Source organism: Ranitomeya variabilis, chromosome 7, assembly GCF_051348905.1.
Source record: "Ranitomeya variabilis isolate aRanVar5 chromosome 7, aRanVar5.hap1, whole genome shotgun sequence".
Classification (NCBI taxonomy): Eukaryota; Metazoa; Chordata; class Amphibia; order Anura; family Dendrobatidae; genus Ranitomeya; species Ranitomeya variabilis.
Genome location: NC_135238.1, coordinates 34,998,397 through 35,017,801, shown reverse-complemented (window position 1 = coordinate 35,017,801; position 19,405 = coordinate 34,998,397). Strand labels below are relative to the sequence as shown.

General features: G+C 48.0%; 1 protein-coding gene across 1 annotated transcript; it reads left to right on the top strand.

Moving 5' to 3' along the window:
• Positions 1 to 6,410: 6,410 nt before the first annotated feature.
• NSMCE1 (NSE1 component of SMC5/6 complex) lies at positions 6,411 to 16,753 on the top strand. The gene is made up of 8 exons (XM_077274805.1): positions 6,411 to 6,542; positions 10,843 to 10,955; positions 11,742 to 11,863; positions 12,429 to 12,506; positions 12,772 to 12,918; positions 13,620 to 13,736; positions 14,908 to 15,028; positions 16,495 to 16,753. Exons 2-8 carry the CDS (start codon positions 10,844 to 10,846, stop codon positions 16,608 to 16,610), a joined length of 813 nt encoding a protein of 270 aa, XP_077130920.1. The 5' UTR covers positions 6,411 to 6,542; position 10,843; the 3' UTR covers positions 16,611 to 16,753.
• Positions 16,754 to 19,405: the final 2,652 nt, after the last annotated feature.

The following is a 19,405-nucleotide window of genomic DNA, read 5'->3' as shown; positions in this document are numbered from 1 at the left end:
TAGACATGTTTCCACACACAGGGGTGAGTACTGGGCCATTTTCTTTTTTTTTTTTTTTTTTTTTAAAGCATTTCCAAATCCTTGATAACCCACCCCCTCAGTGTCTTTTTTTCATTCTGTATAAAGGCAACTTACAAATAAGTCAAGTCGACAGCCAACGTAATTTTACATGGTTCCCGGGGTGAAGTTTTACGCTTTATTGTATGCCGGGGGCGGACATACCATTGGTGGAACCCTGGTGAAAAGTGACCCTTTCTGGTGCTTAATCACTTTCCAGTTGTTCTTCCTCTAAGGTTGGGGTCTAAGGGGTAACGTTTCTCCTTGTGGAGGGTGACAAGCCAGGCCTCGCATGCCAGACTAAGGAGACTTATAGGCCATGCATGCTCCTCTGGGAATTTAAATATGGAAATTGCCTCTTCAGAGAGGAAGAGGATTAGAACTCTAGAGGCAACGACAGGCGGTCCTAGAGTTCTAGTCCTTTTCCTCTCTCTAAGGTTGGCATACATGAAGGGGCTAGGTAGATGCATTGCATGGCCGCCCTGTGATGTCTCCTCTATGTGTGCACTGATACAAAACGAGCGTGAGTGACCTGCAGACGTCTCAGAATCACTTACAGGAAAAGAGGTTTCATCATTTGTGCCAACTCCATTTTCTAGGGCACAGGTGGTTTCCCTAATCAAACCCTCCATATAAAACTCTATGTAAGTCTAGCACCATGTTCGTGCTGCCCTCCCACATATATGCGTCACTCGCCTCGTATGTCTCGTGTAGGAAACCAATTTATGTATAGACAGTGCGAGAACATGAAGCAAGGACAGGACCAGAGGGGACAAGACACAAAACATGTGGGTGTGCAGGTGTGCTGCGGGCCCCAGGAGTAGGGCACACATCTATCGGACATTTATGCCATGAATGTCTAAAATGGAAATACCCTTTAAAGGCACAGAAAGGTTACACGAAAATTAAAATGGCGCAGTGCAACGTAAACATCTGTGCACATATTGCAGTTTTGTCTAATTTTTTTTTGTCTCAGCATCTCGTTCACCAGTGGTTTTCAGCTGGGACGGTCGCATCTAGGCACCGTCCAGGTTGAAAACTGTATATCCCCCAGACATGGATTACAGCGGGGGGACACAACAATGAACAGGTATGGGTATATTGTTGTTTTTTTACTTTATTTTTATTACAGGAGATCGAGGGCTTCGGGGAATTAGGTGTGGCAGTAAGTATGGTGTAATTTAGAACATTAAGGGAGTCTGTGTAATTTTTGCAGATCAAAGGACTGTGTCTTTATTTAACATACAACTGTAGGATTCGTAATGGATAGGTGTCTTATAGAAGTCTCTCCATTACTAAGCCGTGGGCTTGACGTCACCTGACAATACAAAGGTAACATCAAGCCCCCAAATATGAACCCCACTTGCCACCGCTACAGGGCAAGTGGGAAGAGCCGGGCAAAGCGCTTGCTTTTCTGGGCAGCTGCGGGCTGCTGTTTTTAGGCTGGGGTGCCCCTTACCAGCCTGAGAATAGCAGCCCCCAGCTGTGAGCTTTAGCAAGGCTGGTTGTCAAAAATGGGGGAGAACCCCATGCCGTTTTTTATTTATTTAAATAATTACAAAATATGGCGTGGGGACCCCCCTATTCTTGATATCCAACCTTGCTGAAGCTGACAGCTGAGGGGTGTGAGTTTTGTCTGGTTGGTTCAAGAAAATAGGGGGGAAACCCATGATGGGTTTTTCATTAATTTATTTAGTTAGATCGCAGGTGGTGGCTGTGGAATACCCTGATCATCCGCTCCTGCTGTCACTGTTATTAGCGGCAGCAGGTGTCGGATGATGGGGGTAACAGTCCCAAGAGCCCTGACTTGCTGTCATCATTCCCACATCATTCTTCTCTGGTCGCGCCAATCGCTGGCAGAGCAGGGGAGAATGATGAGAGCCGGCTTCAGCACCAGCTGCCGGGGAACAGCGCTTACTGTAGCGCTTCTTCCCCAGCGGCCACTGTGTGATACTGATGAATCACACGGACGGCATCCATGTGCGGTACGTGTTTACACGGTTCCACTGACTTGGATGGGTCCCTGTGATCAGTGCAGCTGCACGAAAACAGACATGTCGACATGTGGGTCACTTGAAAAAACACAGATATGTGCACAGACCCATTCAATTGAATGGGTCTACGTGTGTCAGTGTCTCCAGTACGTGTAAAAACTGTCACCACTCACCACAAGTACTGGAGACACTGACGTGTGAAAGAGGCCTAAATATGTGAATTTTTTCTTTAATCTAAAAATCTGGCGAAACATCTGGCGAAACATCATCAATCCCAATTGATACCAGAAGAAAAGTATTCACACCCAAAGACCCCTGAACCCCAGAAGAAGGGAAGATTCTGTTGGATCCTTCTCAAAATCTGAAGATTATTTTTCTGGAATCTGCAGATTTTAAAGGGACTTGTCACTCGCTATAAATATGCAATTATTTTACCTTCTACAAATGCTGATGTTCTCCTTAATCCGGCCTTGTTTTTCTTTTCTTCCTGTACCTCTCTGTTCCTAAATTATGGCCTCTCTTCCCTGTAGTATAAACCTAGTCTTTTTAAGCTAAGTGGGAGTGGTCCCGAAGAATACGCCCACTGAGAGGAGCTGAGGACCACCACTTTGCTTAAAAGTCTAGATTTATATACAGGAAAGAGGAGGCCATATCTCAGGAACTGAGAGGAGCGGAAACAAAAGTAACACATCAGTGGATTCAGGAAAACAGGGGCATCTACATCAGGTAAAATAATTTCATATAAATGTAGCAAGTGATGGGTCCCTTTAAGGTCTGCACCTTTCAGAGAAACAATGTTATTTCAAGAAACAACCAGCAAAATCTTTACTTCTTCTGGGATCCAAGGGTCTTTGGGTGTGAATACTTTTCTTCTAGTATAGAAAGAGGTTGACGACATTGGGCGAAGAACCAGCAAAATCTTTACTTCTTCTGGGGTTCAGTTGTCTTTGGGTGTGAATACTTTTCTTCTAGCATAGATAGGGGGTTGATGACCTTGGACGACGAACCAGCAAAATCTTTATTTCTTATGGGGATCAGAGGTCTTTGGGTGTGAATACTTTTCTTCTAGTATAGACAGCGGTTCATGAATTTGGACGAAGAACCAGCAAAATCTTTACTTCTTCTGGGGTTCAGGGGTCTCTGGGTGTGAATACTTTCCATCTAGTGTTGTGAATTCTGTTCTCGGACTCCCTCCTGTGGTCATGAATGGTACTTTGGTTGGTTCTGCTCTTGGACTCCCTCTGGTGGCTTCAAGCGGAACTGCTGGTCACTAAGGTGGACTTTATCAGCTGCTCTCGTTTATTGCTATGCTGCTTCCCTATTTAACTCCATTCAGATCGTTACTTCATGCCAGCTGTCGTTGTTTCAGTATTGGTTTAGATCTCTCTTGGACTTCTCTGAGGACCTGTCTGCTTCAGCAGAAGCTAAGTTTTTGCTAGTTCATTTTGTTGTTACTGCTAATTTCTAGTCCAGCTTGCTATCATGATGTTCCCTCGCTAGCTGGAAGCTCTGGGGTGCAGAGTGGCACCTCCACACCGTGAGTCGGTGCGGGGGTCTTTTTGCTTACTCTGCGTGGTTTTTTGTAGTCTTTTGTGCTGACCGCATAGATTCCTTTCTATCCTCTGACTGTTTAGTGAAATCTGGCCTCCTTTGCTAAAACCTGTTTCATTCCTGTGTTTGTGACTTTCCTCTTAACTCACCGTCAATATATGTGGGGGGCTGCCTTTACCTTTGGGGAATTTCTCTGAGGCAAGGTAAGGCTTCTATTTCTGTCTTTAGGTGTAGTTAGCTCTTAGGCTGTGAAGAGGCGTCTAGGGAGAGTTAGGTACGCTCCACAGGTATTTCTAGTTGTGTGTTATAGGAGTAGGCTTGTGGTCAGCAGAGTTCCCACTTACCCAGAGCTTGTTCCTATTTTGAATTTACTCATCAGGTCATTCCGGGTGCTCCTAACCACCAGGCCATCATAACAATCTAGCATAGATAGGGGTTGATGAATTTGGCTGAAGAACCAGCAAAATCTTTACTTCTTCTGGGGTTCAGGGGTCTCTGGGTGTGAATACTTTTCTTCTAGTATAGACAGGGGTTGATGAATTTGGACGAAGAACCAGCAGAATCTTTACTTCCTTTGGGGTTCAGGGGTCTTTGGGTGTGAATACTTTTCTTCTAGTATAGATAGGGGCTGATGACGTTGGGCGGCCTCCGTGAAAGGCATTTTGGCTTCCTGTTTTTGTAGTGAGCCCAGATTTTAAAAACAAAACCAGATATATGTCACTGTACGCATAAATGAGAAACAGTAGAAAAAAAAAAGATAATTTACGGAAGAGACATTGTATGACTTTCACCAAAACATAACCCAACCTCAGATGATCTCATGTCCCGTCAATGTTGTCAATGTTCATAGTCAGGAGGCTTGTGGTTACAGTGACTGGTGCACCGTCATCCTGTGCTCACCTACAGCGCAGCGTCACCTGCTGTACAGCACACACCCATCCTCTACTTTGCGTGCTAAATTTGCTTCCGTTTCATCTCATCTGAGAACCACAAAGTACAAACCTTCACGACTACTACAACAGCAGCCAGCCTCTAATGTCCCAACACTTCTAGGCCAACACAAGCCTCCAACATAAGCGTCATAGAACCCTAGAATGTTAGCGTTGGACGGGACCCCCGGGGTCATCATGTCCAACCCCCTGCTCAATGCAGGATCCACTAACCCATCTAAGACAGATATCTGTCCAGCCTCTGTGTTCAGAAAATATCTGGCTCAGATTCCTCTTAGAAGCGTCCATGACTGGATCCAAAGTATGCGTCCATCATTGAACCCATTTGACAGAAGCATTAATAAAACTTTGATGAAAAAAATAAAGGAAGAGCAAATGAGGTGGTTTTAGTTACTCACTGCATTTAAGAAAAAAAAAATTCTGGACGACCCCTTTAAGGGACGGACCAGGAAACCTCAAAATGATCTCCTTTGGGTTTGGTTTTGCTATGTCCAGCCCCTTTTGCTGTCTGGTTTATTCGATTGTTCTGGAAAAATAATGACTGTGTGCCCGAGATGAAACTCCAGACAAGGCGACCCCTTTTCCAACATCTTCTGTACATGAATGGTGAATATTGAGAACGTGTGTATGAGACGGGCTCAGGAGCTGAGCCTGCACCATACATTGTGGGTGTTGGCTGTGTTACACATCCGGCACCTGCCTCTAGCAGCAGCGATCAGTCCTAGCTCTGATGGCAGCTGAGTATTTAAGCGGTACGATCCAGGGAAAGAGTCCATTCCTGTCCCTTCCCCCTCCCATACGATCGTACGATGCCGATGGGTTAATTATGGCATTCGGGGGCCTGCTAAAGGGAAATGAAAAAAATCACAAGAAGAGAATACTTGAAATTTTGGCTGCTGCAGCTCCAACGAAAAATGCAATAAAAAGTGAAGGAAACACAGTATATATCAAAAAGGGAACAAGGAAAAATGACGAAACAAACAAGCTCTGGCGCAGCTCCATAGACAGAACATGAAAAAATTACGGGTCTTAGAAAATGATGATACGAACCAAATTTTTTTTTTAACGTTTTGGATTTTTAACAACCAAAATATTAATAACAATTCTCCTGAGTTTGGTATCAGTTATCATATTGATCCGAAGAATCATATTTCCAGGTCATTTCTACTGCACAATGAACGTCGTAAAAAACGAAAACCAGAAAGTAATGGCGGCATTGTGTTTTTTGTTCTTCATTGATTTTTTTTTACATCTTTTGGTGTATTATATGGTAAAATAAATGGTGTCAACCAAAATTGCAGCGACGAGTCCTCATCAGAGGGGAGGGGAATAAGAACGTCATGGTTCTTGGAAGAAAAAAAAATAAAAGTGAAAAAAAAATGTAATAGTTGTCAGCTGCAGATCCCAATATTTTTGTGGTTTTTTTTTTTTTCATTCCATACACATTGCGGTCCGGCCGATGTATCACAGGAGGGGGTTTCAGCCGTCGCTCCCCTGTGTACAGTCTGATTATGTAAAGATTTACTGAAAATAGACGCCGAGAGCAGAAGTTATGTCATAAAAAGGCTAAAATAGAAAAACAAAAAGCAGAAGCAAAGTGCAAAGACAAGAAAAGCAGACATCCTCACTGCTGGGGAGAAGCTGCACCTACAGCAGCCTGCACTGGTGTTATGCCGCCCTCTAGTGACCGATCACTATAATGCTTTCTGCCTTCTTATTCCAGGCATGCGCCTTAGCGTTATCTTCCTCACGCATGCGCTTTAGTGGGATTGTTCCGCCGCATGCGCCTTACTGACATCATCCTCACGCATGCGTCTTAACGGTATCATCCTCACGCATGCGAAGTAGTGCTGTCAAGACGTACGCATGCGTATTAGTACAAGCGTCATCGCGCCGGCGCAGGAAGGTACACGCTGGTGCTTGGTGTTTCCTCGCTGCTTTTTTTCCCCGCGAAATCCCGGAAGTAGGAACAGACCGCGCGGTGCTGCGCGTGAGTGAGGGGCGTGTGATGGCGGCCGGGGGGCTTCGTACAGGAATAAGCGGCGTTGTAAACACCAGCTGACACTTACACTCTTATATTGTAGTGTTCATATAATGTTACACAAGTGCAGGACACATATACAGTATATTTATTATACAGCGGGATTTATATAAAAAAAATGTTAATACTTGGAAATAATCCAATACAATCTGATGCCGTATACATGGGAATGGATGGAAATTTTTTAAAATTTATTTTTATATTTCATTTCTTTTTATTAATTTTTTTTAAATTTTGAATTATTTTTACTCACAGATGATCAGTAAAATAAAGGTCCACCCGGGCTGTCCTGTCCCCTGGTATTAACCTAGGCCAGATGGCACAGACAGGACATAAGGACTAAGTCCTGTCCCCGGAAAGACCCCTGAAGTGTCACTCGTTAGGGAGCGTTCACACTCCGCTGTTATCCAAGCAGAAAACGCATCAGGAATCGCTCATTTTCCCTGGGGTTTTGTAATCCTAATGCATCTTCATTTTGTCTTGTCTTCTAGGCGTCTTTTTTTGCGTTCCCATTGTCCTCTATTGTAAAGTATTGAGTGTAATAATAATCTTTTTATTCTGAGCAGACCCGGTGTCTGAGGGCCGTGGGGGAGACCCGGTGTCTCAGGGCCCTCGGGAGACTTACTGGCGTCTGGCTGTCACGTTCTGTGCTGGGATTGTGAATGTTGGGACTCAGGGCCGTGGGGGAGACCTGGCGTCTCGGGGTCTTCAGGAGAATTACTGGCGTCTGTCCGTCACGTTCTGTGCTGGGATTGTGAATGTTGGGACTCAGGGCTGTGGGGGGAGACCCGGCGTCTCGGGGTCCTCAGGAGACTTACTGGCGTCTGGCCGTCACGTTCTGTGCTGGGATTGTGAATGTTGGGACTCAGGGCCGTGGGGGAGACCCGGCGTCTGAGGGCCCTCGGGAGACTTACTGGCGTCTGGCCGTCACGTTCTGTGCTAGGATTGTGAATGTTGGGTCTCAGGGCCGTGGGGGAGACCTGGCGTCTCGGGGTCTTCAGGAGACTTACTGGCGTCTGGCCGTCACGTTCTGTGCTAGGATTGTGAATGTTGGGTCTCAGGGCCGTGGGGGAGACCTGGCGTCTCGGGGCCCTCAGGAGACTTACTGGCGTCTGGCCGTCACACTCTGTGCTGGGATTGTGAATGTTGGGACTCAGGGCTGTGGGGGGAGACCCGGCGTCTCAGGGCCCGCGGGAGACTTACTGGCTTCTGGCCGTCACGTTCTGTGCTGGGATTGTGAATGTTGGGACTCAGGGCTGTGGGGGGAGACCCGGCGTCTCGGGGCCCTCAGGAGACTTACTGGCGTCTGGCCGTCACGTTCTGTGCTGGGATTGTGAATGTTGGGACTCAGGGCCGTGGGGGAGACCCGGTGTCTCAGGGCCCTCTGGAGACTTACTGGCGTCTGGCCGTCACGTTCTGTGCTGGGATTGTGAATGTTGGGACTCAGGGCCCTCAGGAGACTTACTGGCGTCTGGCCGTCACGTTCTGTGCTGGGATTGTGAATGTTGGGACTCAGGGCTGTGGGGGGAGACCCGGCGTCTGAGGGCCCTCGGGAGACTTACTGGCGTCTGGCCGTCACGTTCTGTGCTGGGATTGTGAATGTTGGGTCTCAGGGCCGCAGGGGAGACCTGGCGTCTCGGGGTCTTCAGGAGACTTACTGGCGTCTGGCCGTCACACTCTGTGCTGGGATTGTGAATGTTGGGACTCAGGGCCGTGGGGGAGACCCGGTGTCTCAGGGCCCTCGGGAGACTTACTGGCGTCTGGCCGTCACGTTCTGTGCTGGGATTGTGAATGTTGGGACTCAGGGCCGTGGGGGAGACCCGGTGTCTCAGGGCCCTTGGGAGACTTACTGGCGTCTGGCCGTCACGTTCTGTGCTGGGATTGTGAATGTTGGGACTCAGGGCCCTCAGGAGACTTACTGGCGTCTGGCCGTCACGTTCTGTGCTGGGATTGTGAATGTTGGGACTCAGGGCCGTGGGGGAGACCTGGCGTCTCGGGGTCTTCAGGAGACTTACTGGCGTCTGGCCGTCACACTCTGTGCTGGGATTGTGAATGTTGGGACTCAGGGCTGTGGGGAAAGACCCGGCGTCTGAGGGCCCTCGGGAGACTTACTGGCGTCTGGCCGTCATGTTCTGTGCTGGGATTGTGAATGTTGGGTCTCAGGGCCGCAGGGGAGACCTGGCGTCTCGGGGTCTTCAGGAGACTTACTGGCGTCTGGCCGTCACACTCTGTGCTGGGATTGTGAATGTTGGGACTCAGGGCTGTGGGGGGAGACCCGGCGTCTCAGGGCCCGCGGGAGACTTACTGGCGTCAGGCCGTCACGTTCTGTGCTGGGATTGTGAATGTTGGGACTCAGGGCCGTGGGGGAGACCTGGCGTCTCGGTGTCTTCAGGAGACTTACTGGCGTCTGGCCGTCACACTCTGTGCTGGGATTGTGAATGTTGGGACTCAGGGCTGTGGGGGGAGACCCGGCGTCTCAGGGCCCGCGGGAGACTTACTGGCGTCTGGCCGTCACGTTCTGTGCTGGGATTGTGAATGTTGGGACTCAGGGCCGTGGGGGAGACCTGGCGTCTCGGGGTCTTCAGGAGACTTACTGGCGTCTGGCCGTCACACTCTGTGCTGGGATTGTGAATGTTGGGACTCAGGGCTGTGGGGGGAGACCCGGCGTCTGAGGGCCCTCGGGAGACTTACTGGCGTCTGGCCGTCACGTTCTGTGCTGGGATTGTGAATGTTGGGTCTCAGGGCCGCAGGGGAGACCTGGCGTCTCGGGGTCTTCAGGAGACTTACTGACGTCTGGCCGTCACACTCTGTGCTGGGATTGTGAATGTTGGGACTCAGGGCCGTGGGGGAGACCCGGTGTCTCAGGGCCCTCGGGAGACTTACTGGCGTCTGGCCGTCACGTTCTGTGCTGGGATTGTGAATGTTGGGACTCAGGGCCGTGGGGGAGACCCGGTGTCTCAGGGCCCTCGGGAGACTTACTGGCGTCTGGCCGTCACGTTCTGTGCTGGGATTGTGAATGTTGGGACTCAGGGCCGTGGGGGAGACCCGGTGTCTCAGGGCCCTCGGGAGACTTACTGGCGTCTGGCCGTCACGTTCTGTGCTGGGATTGTGAATGTTGGGACTCAGGGCCCTCAGGAGACTTACTGGCGTCTGGCCGTCACGTTCTGTGCTGGGATTGTGAATGTTGGGACTCAGGGCCGTGGGGGAGACCTGGCGTCTCGGGGTCTTCAGGAGACTTACTGGCGTCTGGCCGTCACACTCTGTGCTGGGATTGTGAATGTTGGGACTCAGGGCTGTGGGGAAAGACCCGGCGTCTGAGGGCCCTCGGGAGACTTACTGGCGTCTGGCCGTCATGTTCTGTGCTGGGATTGTGAATGTTGGGTCTCAGGGCCGCAGGGGAGACCTGGCGTCTCGGGGTCTTCAGGAGACTTACTGGCGTCTGGCCGTCACACTCTGTGCTGGGATTGTGAATGTTGGGACTCAGGGCTGTGGGGGGAGACCCGGCGTCTCAGGGCCCGCGGGAGACTTACTGGCGTCAGGCCGTCACGTTCTGTGCTGGGATTGTGAATGTTGGGACTCAGGGCCGTGGGGGAGACCTGGCGTCTCGGGGTCTTCAGGAGACTTACTGGCGTCTGGCCGTCACACTCTGTGCTGGGATTGTGAATGTTGGGACTCAGGGCTGTGGGGGGAGACCCGGCGTCTCAGGGCCCGCGGGAGACTTACTGGCTTCTGGCCATCACGTTCTGTGCTGGGATTGTGAATGTTGGGACTCAGGGCTGTGGGGGGAGACCCGGTGTCTCAGGGCCCTCGGGAGACTTACTGGCGTCTGGCCGTCATGTTCTGTGCTGGGATTGTTAATGTTGGGTCTCAGGGCCCTCAGGAGACTTACTGGCGTCTGGCCATCACATTCTGTGCTGGGATTGTGAATGTTGGGTCTCAGGGCCCTCAGGAGACTTACTGGCGTCTGGCCATCACATTCTGTGCTGGGATTGTGAATGTTGGGTCTCAGGGCCCTCAGGAGACTTACTGGCGTCTTGCCGTCACGTTCTGTGCTGGGATTGTGAATGTTGGGTCTCGGGGCCCTCAGGAGACTTACTGGCGTCTGTCCGTCACGCTCTGTGCTGGGATTGTGAATGTCAGGTGCATGTATCCGTCCTGATTTTCTCTCCATTACACACTGGGCCTCTCGGCCTTCACTCCGCACTGTGTTTATTATTTATCGTATTTCTCTCTTTATGTGACGGTGAAGAATGGCCATGAGTGAGAGCCACCAGCGGTTCCTTCAGGTGCTTATGTCGCATGGTATCATGGAGGCTGCTGCAGTGCGGACTCTTCATAGACACTGCTGCGAAGTGCACAAAGGTTAGCCCACTATTTTATTTTTTATTATTAATTGCTAAAATGCAGTTTGTGTCTTTGTTCACATCTATGTTTTGATTTCATCACCTGATGGACTTCAGTCACCGGGCTTGTCAGGTTTTGACACTTAGAGAACCCCGTTGGCCCGTTTTTACATGCAGAAGCTGGCATATTCTGGTATAGGCGCTATGCTGTATAGATCTGATGTGCCAATCATACGTAATCGAGTATCGAAGCCATATGCAAATCAGGCTGGAAGTGCACTGGGGGCGTGTCTGCAGTTAGAAGACGCATCCAAGAGCATCGGCCCGCCTCTAGTTCACTTCCATTCTAATTTGCATATTTTTTCTATGCTAGATTTCTCATTATTGGCACACCAGATCTCTTAAAAAAAAAAAAAAGTTATTAGGGGAGAGCCGCACCACTACTACAGTATGTAAAAACATAATGTGAAAACTGTCTTACTACTTATTCTACTGATTGTGGATTATAGTAAAACGTCTCATTTATAAATTTACTATCGGAAACAGTCAACAAGTTTGTCAGCCGACGTGACCCTATAAGCTGTTATCATACGGGGGACAGTAAGTCCCTCCTAATATCGGGCTTCTGTATAGTGTCTGGTGTAATGCGAGCTCCGAACAGGCCGGACTTTTATTTATTGCTGATTATTAGTTTATATAAACCATCTTTCTCTGTTGCTTCTGCTTGTCATTTGTATTGTTTAGTATTATTACTAGAATTCTAGAATTTATTTTTATTTTTTTTTTAATGTATTTTCCTTTTTAGTTCACTACATGCACGACAAGCTGGATGATTTTGTGGGTGTAATCAACAAACATTTGCAGCCGCTGTTCATGCACATTAAGAAGGGAACAGATGAAAACGACGGGAAAAGATACTTCTCTCTGGTACGGTGAGTTTATTCTCTCTCCTTACACTGTGCCGTGTAGCTGTCCGTTTCTGCTAACGGGCAGATATAGTGAACCCCAGTGCTTGTCTCATGAGCGCCATGATGCCTACCTGCCTCACAAGGGTCCGTTATCATGACCGACTCTAGTAAGGGGTGAAAACCGTAGTCTAGACAAGCAACACTTGACCCGAGTTTCCTGCCATTATCTAACATTGGGAACTGTATACTTTGCTCAATGTTGCACTGGCTGGCGTAATTTGCGCCATGTTACCAGTTGCACGACTTTCATTGCCATTTACAGGGGTAATTGCAAGACAGTTATATATCTATACACATCGGCCCGTCAGTCACCGGCTGGGGCAGGTGGAGCCTCATAAGTACACTGGACAGTTTTGTGCCATTTTAGCCAGGGCTGTGGAGTCACTAAGCCAAACCTCCGACTCCTCAATTTCCGTGACACCGATTCCACGACTCCGATTCCACAGCTCAAACTTTTTTTATATAGCCTGAGTCCTGGTTTTGAAATCGACTCTCAACTATTTTTTTTGTTTGTTTCTTACTAGGTTAATGTTGCAGAAAATGAAGTTACTAAAATGGCCATGGATTATGCCGAAAACGAATTGGAATTATTTAGGAAGGCGGTAAGATCTGTTTTCATTTAGTCGCTAGTCTGCATTTTTTGGCTCTCTTTGGAAGACTAGGATCATCCCATTGATGTACCTGTAGGAGCGCGCTGTATTTATATGGCCGCAGCGGCATCTCTTGGCACAGGGAGGGCTCCTGATCTCCGCCTGCCGCATTCTGCTAATGAGAAGACGTCTGTTTGTAGTGGTCCACCATCTTGCTGCACTCAAACACTCCGAAAGCCTTCAAAGGTAATTCTGTGTTTCTCTCCTTTTTCCATAGATGGATCTGATAATAGACTCAGACAATGGCTTTGCATCTTCCACAAACATTTTAAACCTCGCCGACCAACTACAAAGTAAGAAAATAAAGAAAAAAGAAGTCGAACAGCTGCTTCAGAATTTTGTGCAGGAAAAATGGCTGATTGAAGTAAGTCGCTCGCTCCTAAATACCGATTACACACCGGTAACTAACGCTGATCGGTTTGGGTCCTGGTCCCGGGACACGTACCGATCGCTAGAATGAAAAGACAGAAGTTCTCAGCTGAACACTTCTGCCCCTTTTTTTCCAGATATCCATGAGGGTCCTAGGACCTGAAAATTCATGAATCAAAACCCGTTCAAAATATTTTTTTTTAAACTACGTGATCCTTATTGCTTAGGCTACTTTCACACTCGCGTCGTTTGGCGTCCGTCGCAATGCGTCGTTTTGGGAAAAAAACGCATCCTGCAAATGTGCCTGCAGGATGCGGATTTTTCCCATAGACTTGTATTGCCGACGGATCACGACGTATGGCCATACGTCACGTCCGTCATGCACTGGATGCGTCGTGTTTTGGCGGACCGTCGTCACGAAAAAATGTTCTTAGTGTGCTTTATTCACTTATTTGGCCATAAAGTGTGAATGTCCAATATGGATGGAGGGTTCAAAGCCAAGACAATTTTTTTTTTTTGGCATGTTTATAACTTGTATCTGATAACATACGTCATATCTAGTGATGAGAGACCGTGCCTGGGATAATGTGCAGCAAAGCATGTTCGGATATCATCACTAGTCATATCCAATGACAGTGCAAGAGGTACATGTGTGTAAAATGAAGCTTATTTTGATTTATTTTTTTGACCCCCTAGAAAGATGGGGAGTACAGCCTCCACACCCGTTGCATCATGGAAATGGAGCATTATATCCGGAGCACGTACCAGGACATTGTCAAGACGTGCAATATCTGCCACAATGTCGCCATTCAGGTCAGCGCTCGGTAGATATTCATGCACTGCCGTCCTCCTGTACAAAATAGGAACTCGGGCTACATGGGCTGTTGTAGAAGATTAGGAATGATCCAGGACTATTCAATTCTTTTTACTATGAGCCTAAGAACTAACAAGTAGTTGCTAACTACTTGTCTGATGTGCCCGGCGCCGATCTCTGCTGGCACAGATCCGGCTGTCAGTCAGCGTGATGTCGACAGAGAAAGAGCTGCTCTGTTGATGCGGAGCAGCTGAATCGCCGGCAGGAGCAGTCAGTGACCGCTCTGAGTCAGTCGCGGCAGAACAGGTGAGTAGTTAGCAACTATCTGCCTGTGCCCCTAATAAAAAATAAATAAAATGTTCCTGGAAAACCTTTAAAGGTATTGAGTCAGAAATAGATTCTAAAATGTAACAGTCTGCAGAGCGTGACATCCGTTCTCGGACACGTCACGTGATCAGATATATTTCCGCATCTTGTCTGCGGCTTACAGTCGCACGCACCTTTTAGAGCTTCAGTTATGCTATTTAAAAAAAAAAGTGCATGCAAGCGACTTGCGTGCAAAGGGAATTTATCAGAATGTTTTGTTATGTAATCCGTGAGCAGCATGATGTAGGGGCAGAGACCCTGATTCCAGCGATGTGTCACTTACTGGGCTTCTTGGTGCAGTTTTGCTGAATTCCTGTTTTCTCTGCATATGTAGCAGTGCTATGAATGCTGAGCTGTGTATAACCGGGCCTCACTACTGATTGCCAGCTTGCTGACAATATACAGTGTACACAGGAAGCTGCCAATCAGTGGTGAGGTCATGGCTATGCAGATTAGCTGGACTGTCAGGCACGAGACACCTAGTCCTGCAGTGATAATCTCTTGCTGATAAAACACTGATTGTATTGAAACTACAGCAAGCGGCAGAGCACGTGACACATCGCTAGAATCGGGCTCTCTGGCCCTACATTATCCTGCTACCAGATTCCCTTTTAAAGACTATGGCACGTGTGTCATCTGCGACTTGCTGGCAGCGATAGAAAATCCAACCCATTAAACCTTTCCCTAGGGAGTGATTACTTGTGATGTCTTGATGTGACATGTCACTGTCTAGCCTTGTGTGACCCAATGATCAATCTAGCTTTTAATGGATGACCTTAAGCTGTTTCTGCGTTTTTTTTCCAGGGTCAGCTCTGTGATAACTGCGGCATCAAGATTCATTTGACATGTGTAGGAAAGTATTTCAGAGGACATGAGCAGCCACGGTGTCCTCAGTGCGAGGGAGATTGGTCGCAGGAGATTCCCAGTAAGATTACCATTTGTATTGTTGATCGACGCTCGTTTTTAGAGCCATGAGAAAACCGTACTGGGGGAGCGGGGATAATTATATAATTGTTGTGATCGGTCGTCCTTTAAAAAAAAAAAAAAAAAAAGTTTGATTATTGTCGGCAGCACATTGCCTTTTGTGAATGATTGTTGATCTACTTGTGTAACATTGCGTTTAATGTTCACCACAACAGAAAAATAATGGCAGTAATTGTGTGAAATTAAAAGCAGAAAAGAATGGTTGAATCCAGCTTCTTGAATGCAAGAAGGGATTTATTTTCCAAAAATTAAAAGCCTGAGTGCAAGCTTTCCATGGTGACCTAAGAGCAACGCGATTCAAACACTAACACGGTGTTCTTTTTCAAAGCTTTAAATAGCTGAAATTAAAAGGGTTGTCTTCGTTACACCACCCCCGTCCCTATGTCCTATAAGGCAATGTGCATGTGTGCGTTCCTTCACTAGGAGAGAAAGGGGTAAAGTTGTCCAGCTCCGTCCACACCGATTAATCAATTCTAAATTAGGGTGATTTTATCTGGCTATGAAATTGGTAGAATATAACCATCGCCAACTCGTTTCAAGCACTGTAATGGGCTCTTAATCATGGTGTCCACAACATGTTTCAAGCTTTGTATGGGCTCTAAAACATGGTGTCCCAACGCGTTTCAAGGACCGTAATAGGCTCTTAATCATGATGTCCACAACGTGTTTCAAGCACTGTATGGGCTCTTAACCACGGTGGGCGCCCACAACGTGTTTCAAGCACGGCATGGGCTCTTAATCATGGTGTCCACAACACGTTTCAAGCACGGCATGGGCTCTTAACCGCGGTGGGCACCCACAACGCGTTCCAAACACGGCATGGGCTCTTAATCATGGTATCAACAACGCGTTTCAAGCACTGTATGGGCCCTTAATCATGGTGCACCCAACGCGTTTCAAGGACTAATGGGCTCTTGATGGTGTTTCCAACACGTTTCAAGCACTGTATGGGCTCTTAATCATGGTGTTTCAAGCACTGTGCTCTTAACCATGGTGTTCACAACGCGTTTCAAGCACGGTATGGGCTCTTAACCACTTTGGGCGCCCACAACGCGTTTCAAGCATGGGGCTCTTAACTGCGGTGGGCGCCCAATGCATTTCAAGCACTGTATGGGCTCTTAATCATGGTGGGCCCAACGCGTTTCAAGCACGGGGCTCTTAATCATGGTGTTGCAATCAAGATCTGGTACACTACAGATTTAAAGATCCCTCCATTCTTAATCTGTGTTAAATTGCAACGTTTCTTCTTTCCACAATCACTTTGCAATTTTGAGATGAGAAAAACCCCATGAATGAACTTTGAGTGTAGAGTTTTGTTTTATAGATTTGCCTGTGGAGGGAATGACTTTTTTAATGGTTATTTATGTTGTAGAAAGGAGAATTAACTCTTTATTTTATGCTCCACAGGATTGTCACAAAGCGATTCCCAATCTCCTTCCACTTCCACATCCCAGAAAGAGCCGAGAGCAAAAGCGAAGAGCGTAAACAGTGTCGCAGCGGCCACCAGATCAAGACGGTCATAGCAAAATGTAATGTGCGATCAACATCTGGACAGAGAAGTCTGAAATGTTTTGTATCTAAAGTTATAAAAAAAAAAAATTTTCATAGTCTAATAAAGTTTTAAAATAAGTACCAGACCTGAGATTAAAGGAGTTGTCTGAGAGTTAACAAACATGGCTGCTTTCTTTCTGTATTTTCCATCTATTATGTCTAATATTCCACCTCTGCAGACCTTTTTTTTTTTTTTTTTTTTCTGTTTTGTTCCTAGCCTATATATAAATGTATTTCACTGTTAGGCCATGTGCACACGGTACAGTTTTGCCCGCGGATCCGCGGCGTTTTTGACGCTGCGGATCTGCAGCAGTTTTCCATGCGGTGTACAGTGCCATGTCAACCTATGGAAAACCAAATCCGCTGTGCACATTCTGCGGAAAAAAACGTGTGGAAACGCAGCGGTGTGTTTTCCGCAGCATGTCAATTCCTTGTGCAGATTCCGCAGCGTTTCTGCACCCATTGACTTGCATTGAGTCGGGCACTTCCGCAGCAAACCCGCAGATGTTAAAAAGATCTGCGGTTTAACTGCGGATGAAATGCTGCAGATCGGGAGGAGGGAAGAGTGTGGGCGGAGCTATGTGTGTGTGTGTGTGTGGGGGGGGGGGTCTGCCGGGTCTGTGTGGGGCTTTCGGGGGTCTGTGTAGGGCTGTCAGGGGTCTGCTGGGTCTGTGCGGGGCTGTCCGAGAGTCTATGCGGTGCTGTCGGGGGTCTGTGTGGGGCTTTCGGGGGTCTGTGTGGGGCTTTCGGGGGTCTGTGCGGGGCTGTCCGGGAGTCTATGCGGGGCTGTCAGGGGTCCGCTGGGTCTCTGCGGGGCTGTCCGGGAGTCTGCAGGGCTGTTAGGGGTCTGCATGGCTGTGCGGGGGTGTGTGTGTGTGTGTGTGTGCGTGTGCGCGTGCGCGCGCGCATCGTCTGATGGGACTACAAGTCCCATCCGGCTATGCCTGCTGCAGTGACAGTGATTGACACATTAGCCAATGATGGGACAGTAGAAGTCCCATCATCCGGCTCATGTGTTGAATGTAAAAAAAAACAAAAACACACATATACAGAACACACAGCATACATACAGAACACACAACACATACAGTACATACTCACCATCAACTTGATCCCCAAAGCCATTGCTCACCTGTAGCAAATATTAAAATAATAAACAAACAATATACTCCCTGATCCGCAGAAATCCAATTAATACGAGTGTCCCACAACGATCTCCCGTGGAAAGCTGCCACATCAGCTGATGCGACCGCTCCATATCCAATATCCATGGCCCCTCTCTAGGCTATGGATATCAACCCGCAGCTGTCTGCGTAGCCTTTCTGGCTATAAAATATAGGGGGACCCAACGTCATTTTTTTGGAGTCCCCCTATAGCCAGCAAAGGCTATTCAGACAGCTGCGGGCTGATATTCATAGCCTGGGAAGGGGCCATGGGCATTACCCCCTTCCCAGGCTACAAATAATTTTTTCCCCGTTTTTTATCAAAATTAAACATTGTTCATTAATAAACATCGGCCTTGCTATTACATATCTATGGATATATATATCTATAGATATATCTATAGATAGATTTATAGATAGACAGATATATCTATAGATATATCTATCCAGCAGCAAGCATGGCTGAGGAGTTGGTTTTCTCCTGTCTGATAACTGCTCCTTCACCCCAATCCCACTGCCACCCTATGTTACCCTCCCCTCCTTTGAGGTGCACTCTGTGCGCATCTACTCCCCCTCCAACCTCCAACTGGCTGTCATTTACTGCCCCCCAGGGCCAACCACCACCTTCTTTGGCCACTTCACCACCTGGCTACTTCATTTCCTTTCCGCGGACATCCCCACTATCATCATGGGCGACTTCAACATCCCCATTGACACTTCCGTCTCAGCTGCCACTAAACTTCTATCTCTCACTTCCTCCTTTGGCCTCACTCAATAGTCTTCTGCAGCCACTCACAAAGATGGTCACACACTGGACCTCCTCTTCACCCGCCTCTGCTCCTTATCTAACCTCTCTAACTCTCCTCTTCCTCTTTCTGACCACAATCTACTCACATTCTCTTCCCTCTCCACTCCTTGTCTACAATCTCCACCCCACAAACTTGCACACCCTCGCAGAAATCTTAAACACCTCGATCTACACTCACTCTCTGAATCCTTCCCTCTCACAGACGTAAGTTCCCTACACAATGCGGATGATGCTGACGCTCTATATAACACCACAATAGTTGCAGCTTTGGAATCTCTTGCCCCTCTCACACATACCAAAGCTCGCAAAATCAACAGACAGCCCTGGCACACCAGCCTGACCAAAGAACTGAGGCGAGCTTCCAGGGCTGCTGAGCGGAGATGGAGAAGATCCCACTCCAACGAGCACTTCATCGCATTCAAACTGTCCCTCACTACTTTCAAGACCACACTCGCCACAGCAAAACAAACCTACTTCTCATCTCTCATATCCTCCCTGTCTCACAACCCTAAACAGTTATTCAACACCTTCAACTCTCTCCTCCATCCCCCAGCACCTCCTCCCTCCCCACTCATCTCAGCTGAAGACTTTGCCTCATTTTTCAAGCAGAAGATTGATAGCATCAGAGACAGTTTTAGTCGACAACCCCCAGAGCCCTTCCTCCCGACTACCCAGCCCTCCACCTCCAAAACCAACTTCTCCACCATTACAGAAGATCGACTCTCCACTCTACTCTCAAGATTGCATCTCACCACCTGTGCACTTGACCCGCTCCCATCCCACTTCATCCCAAACC

Coding starts and splice junctions, on each gene's coding strand:
- NSMCE1 (XM_077274805.1), top strand. CDS start 10,844: ATGGCCATGAGTGAGAGCCACCAGCGGTTCCTTCAGGTGCTTATGTCG. Junction 11,864..12,428: donor GGAAAAGATACTTCTCTCTG/GTACGGTGAGTT, acceptor GTTTCTTACTAG/GTTAATGTTGCAGAAAATGA. Junction 13,737..14,907: donor GCCACAATGTCGCCATTCAG/GTCAGCGCTCGG, acceptor TTTTTTTTCCAG/GGTCAGCTCTGTGATAACTG.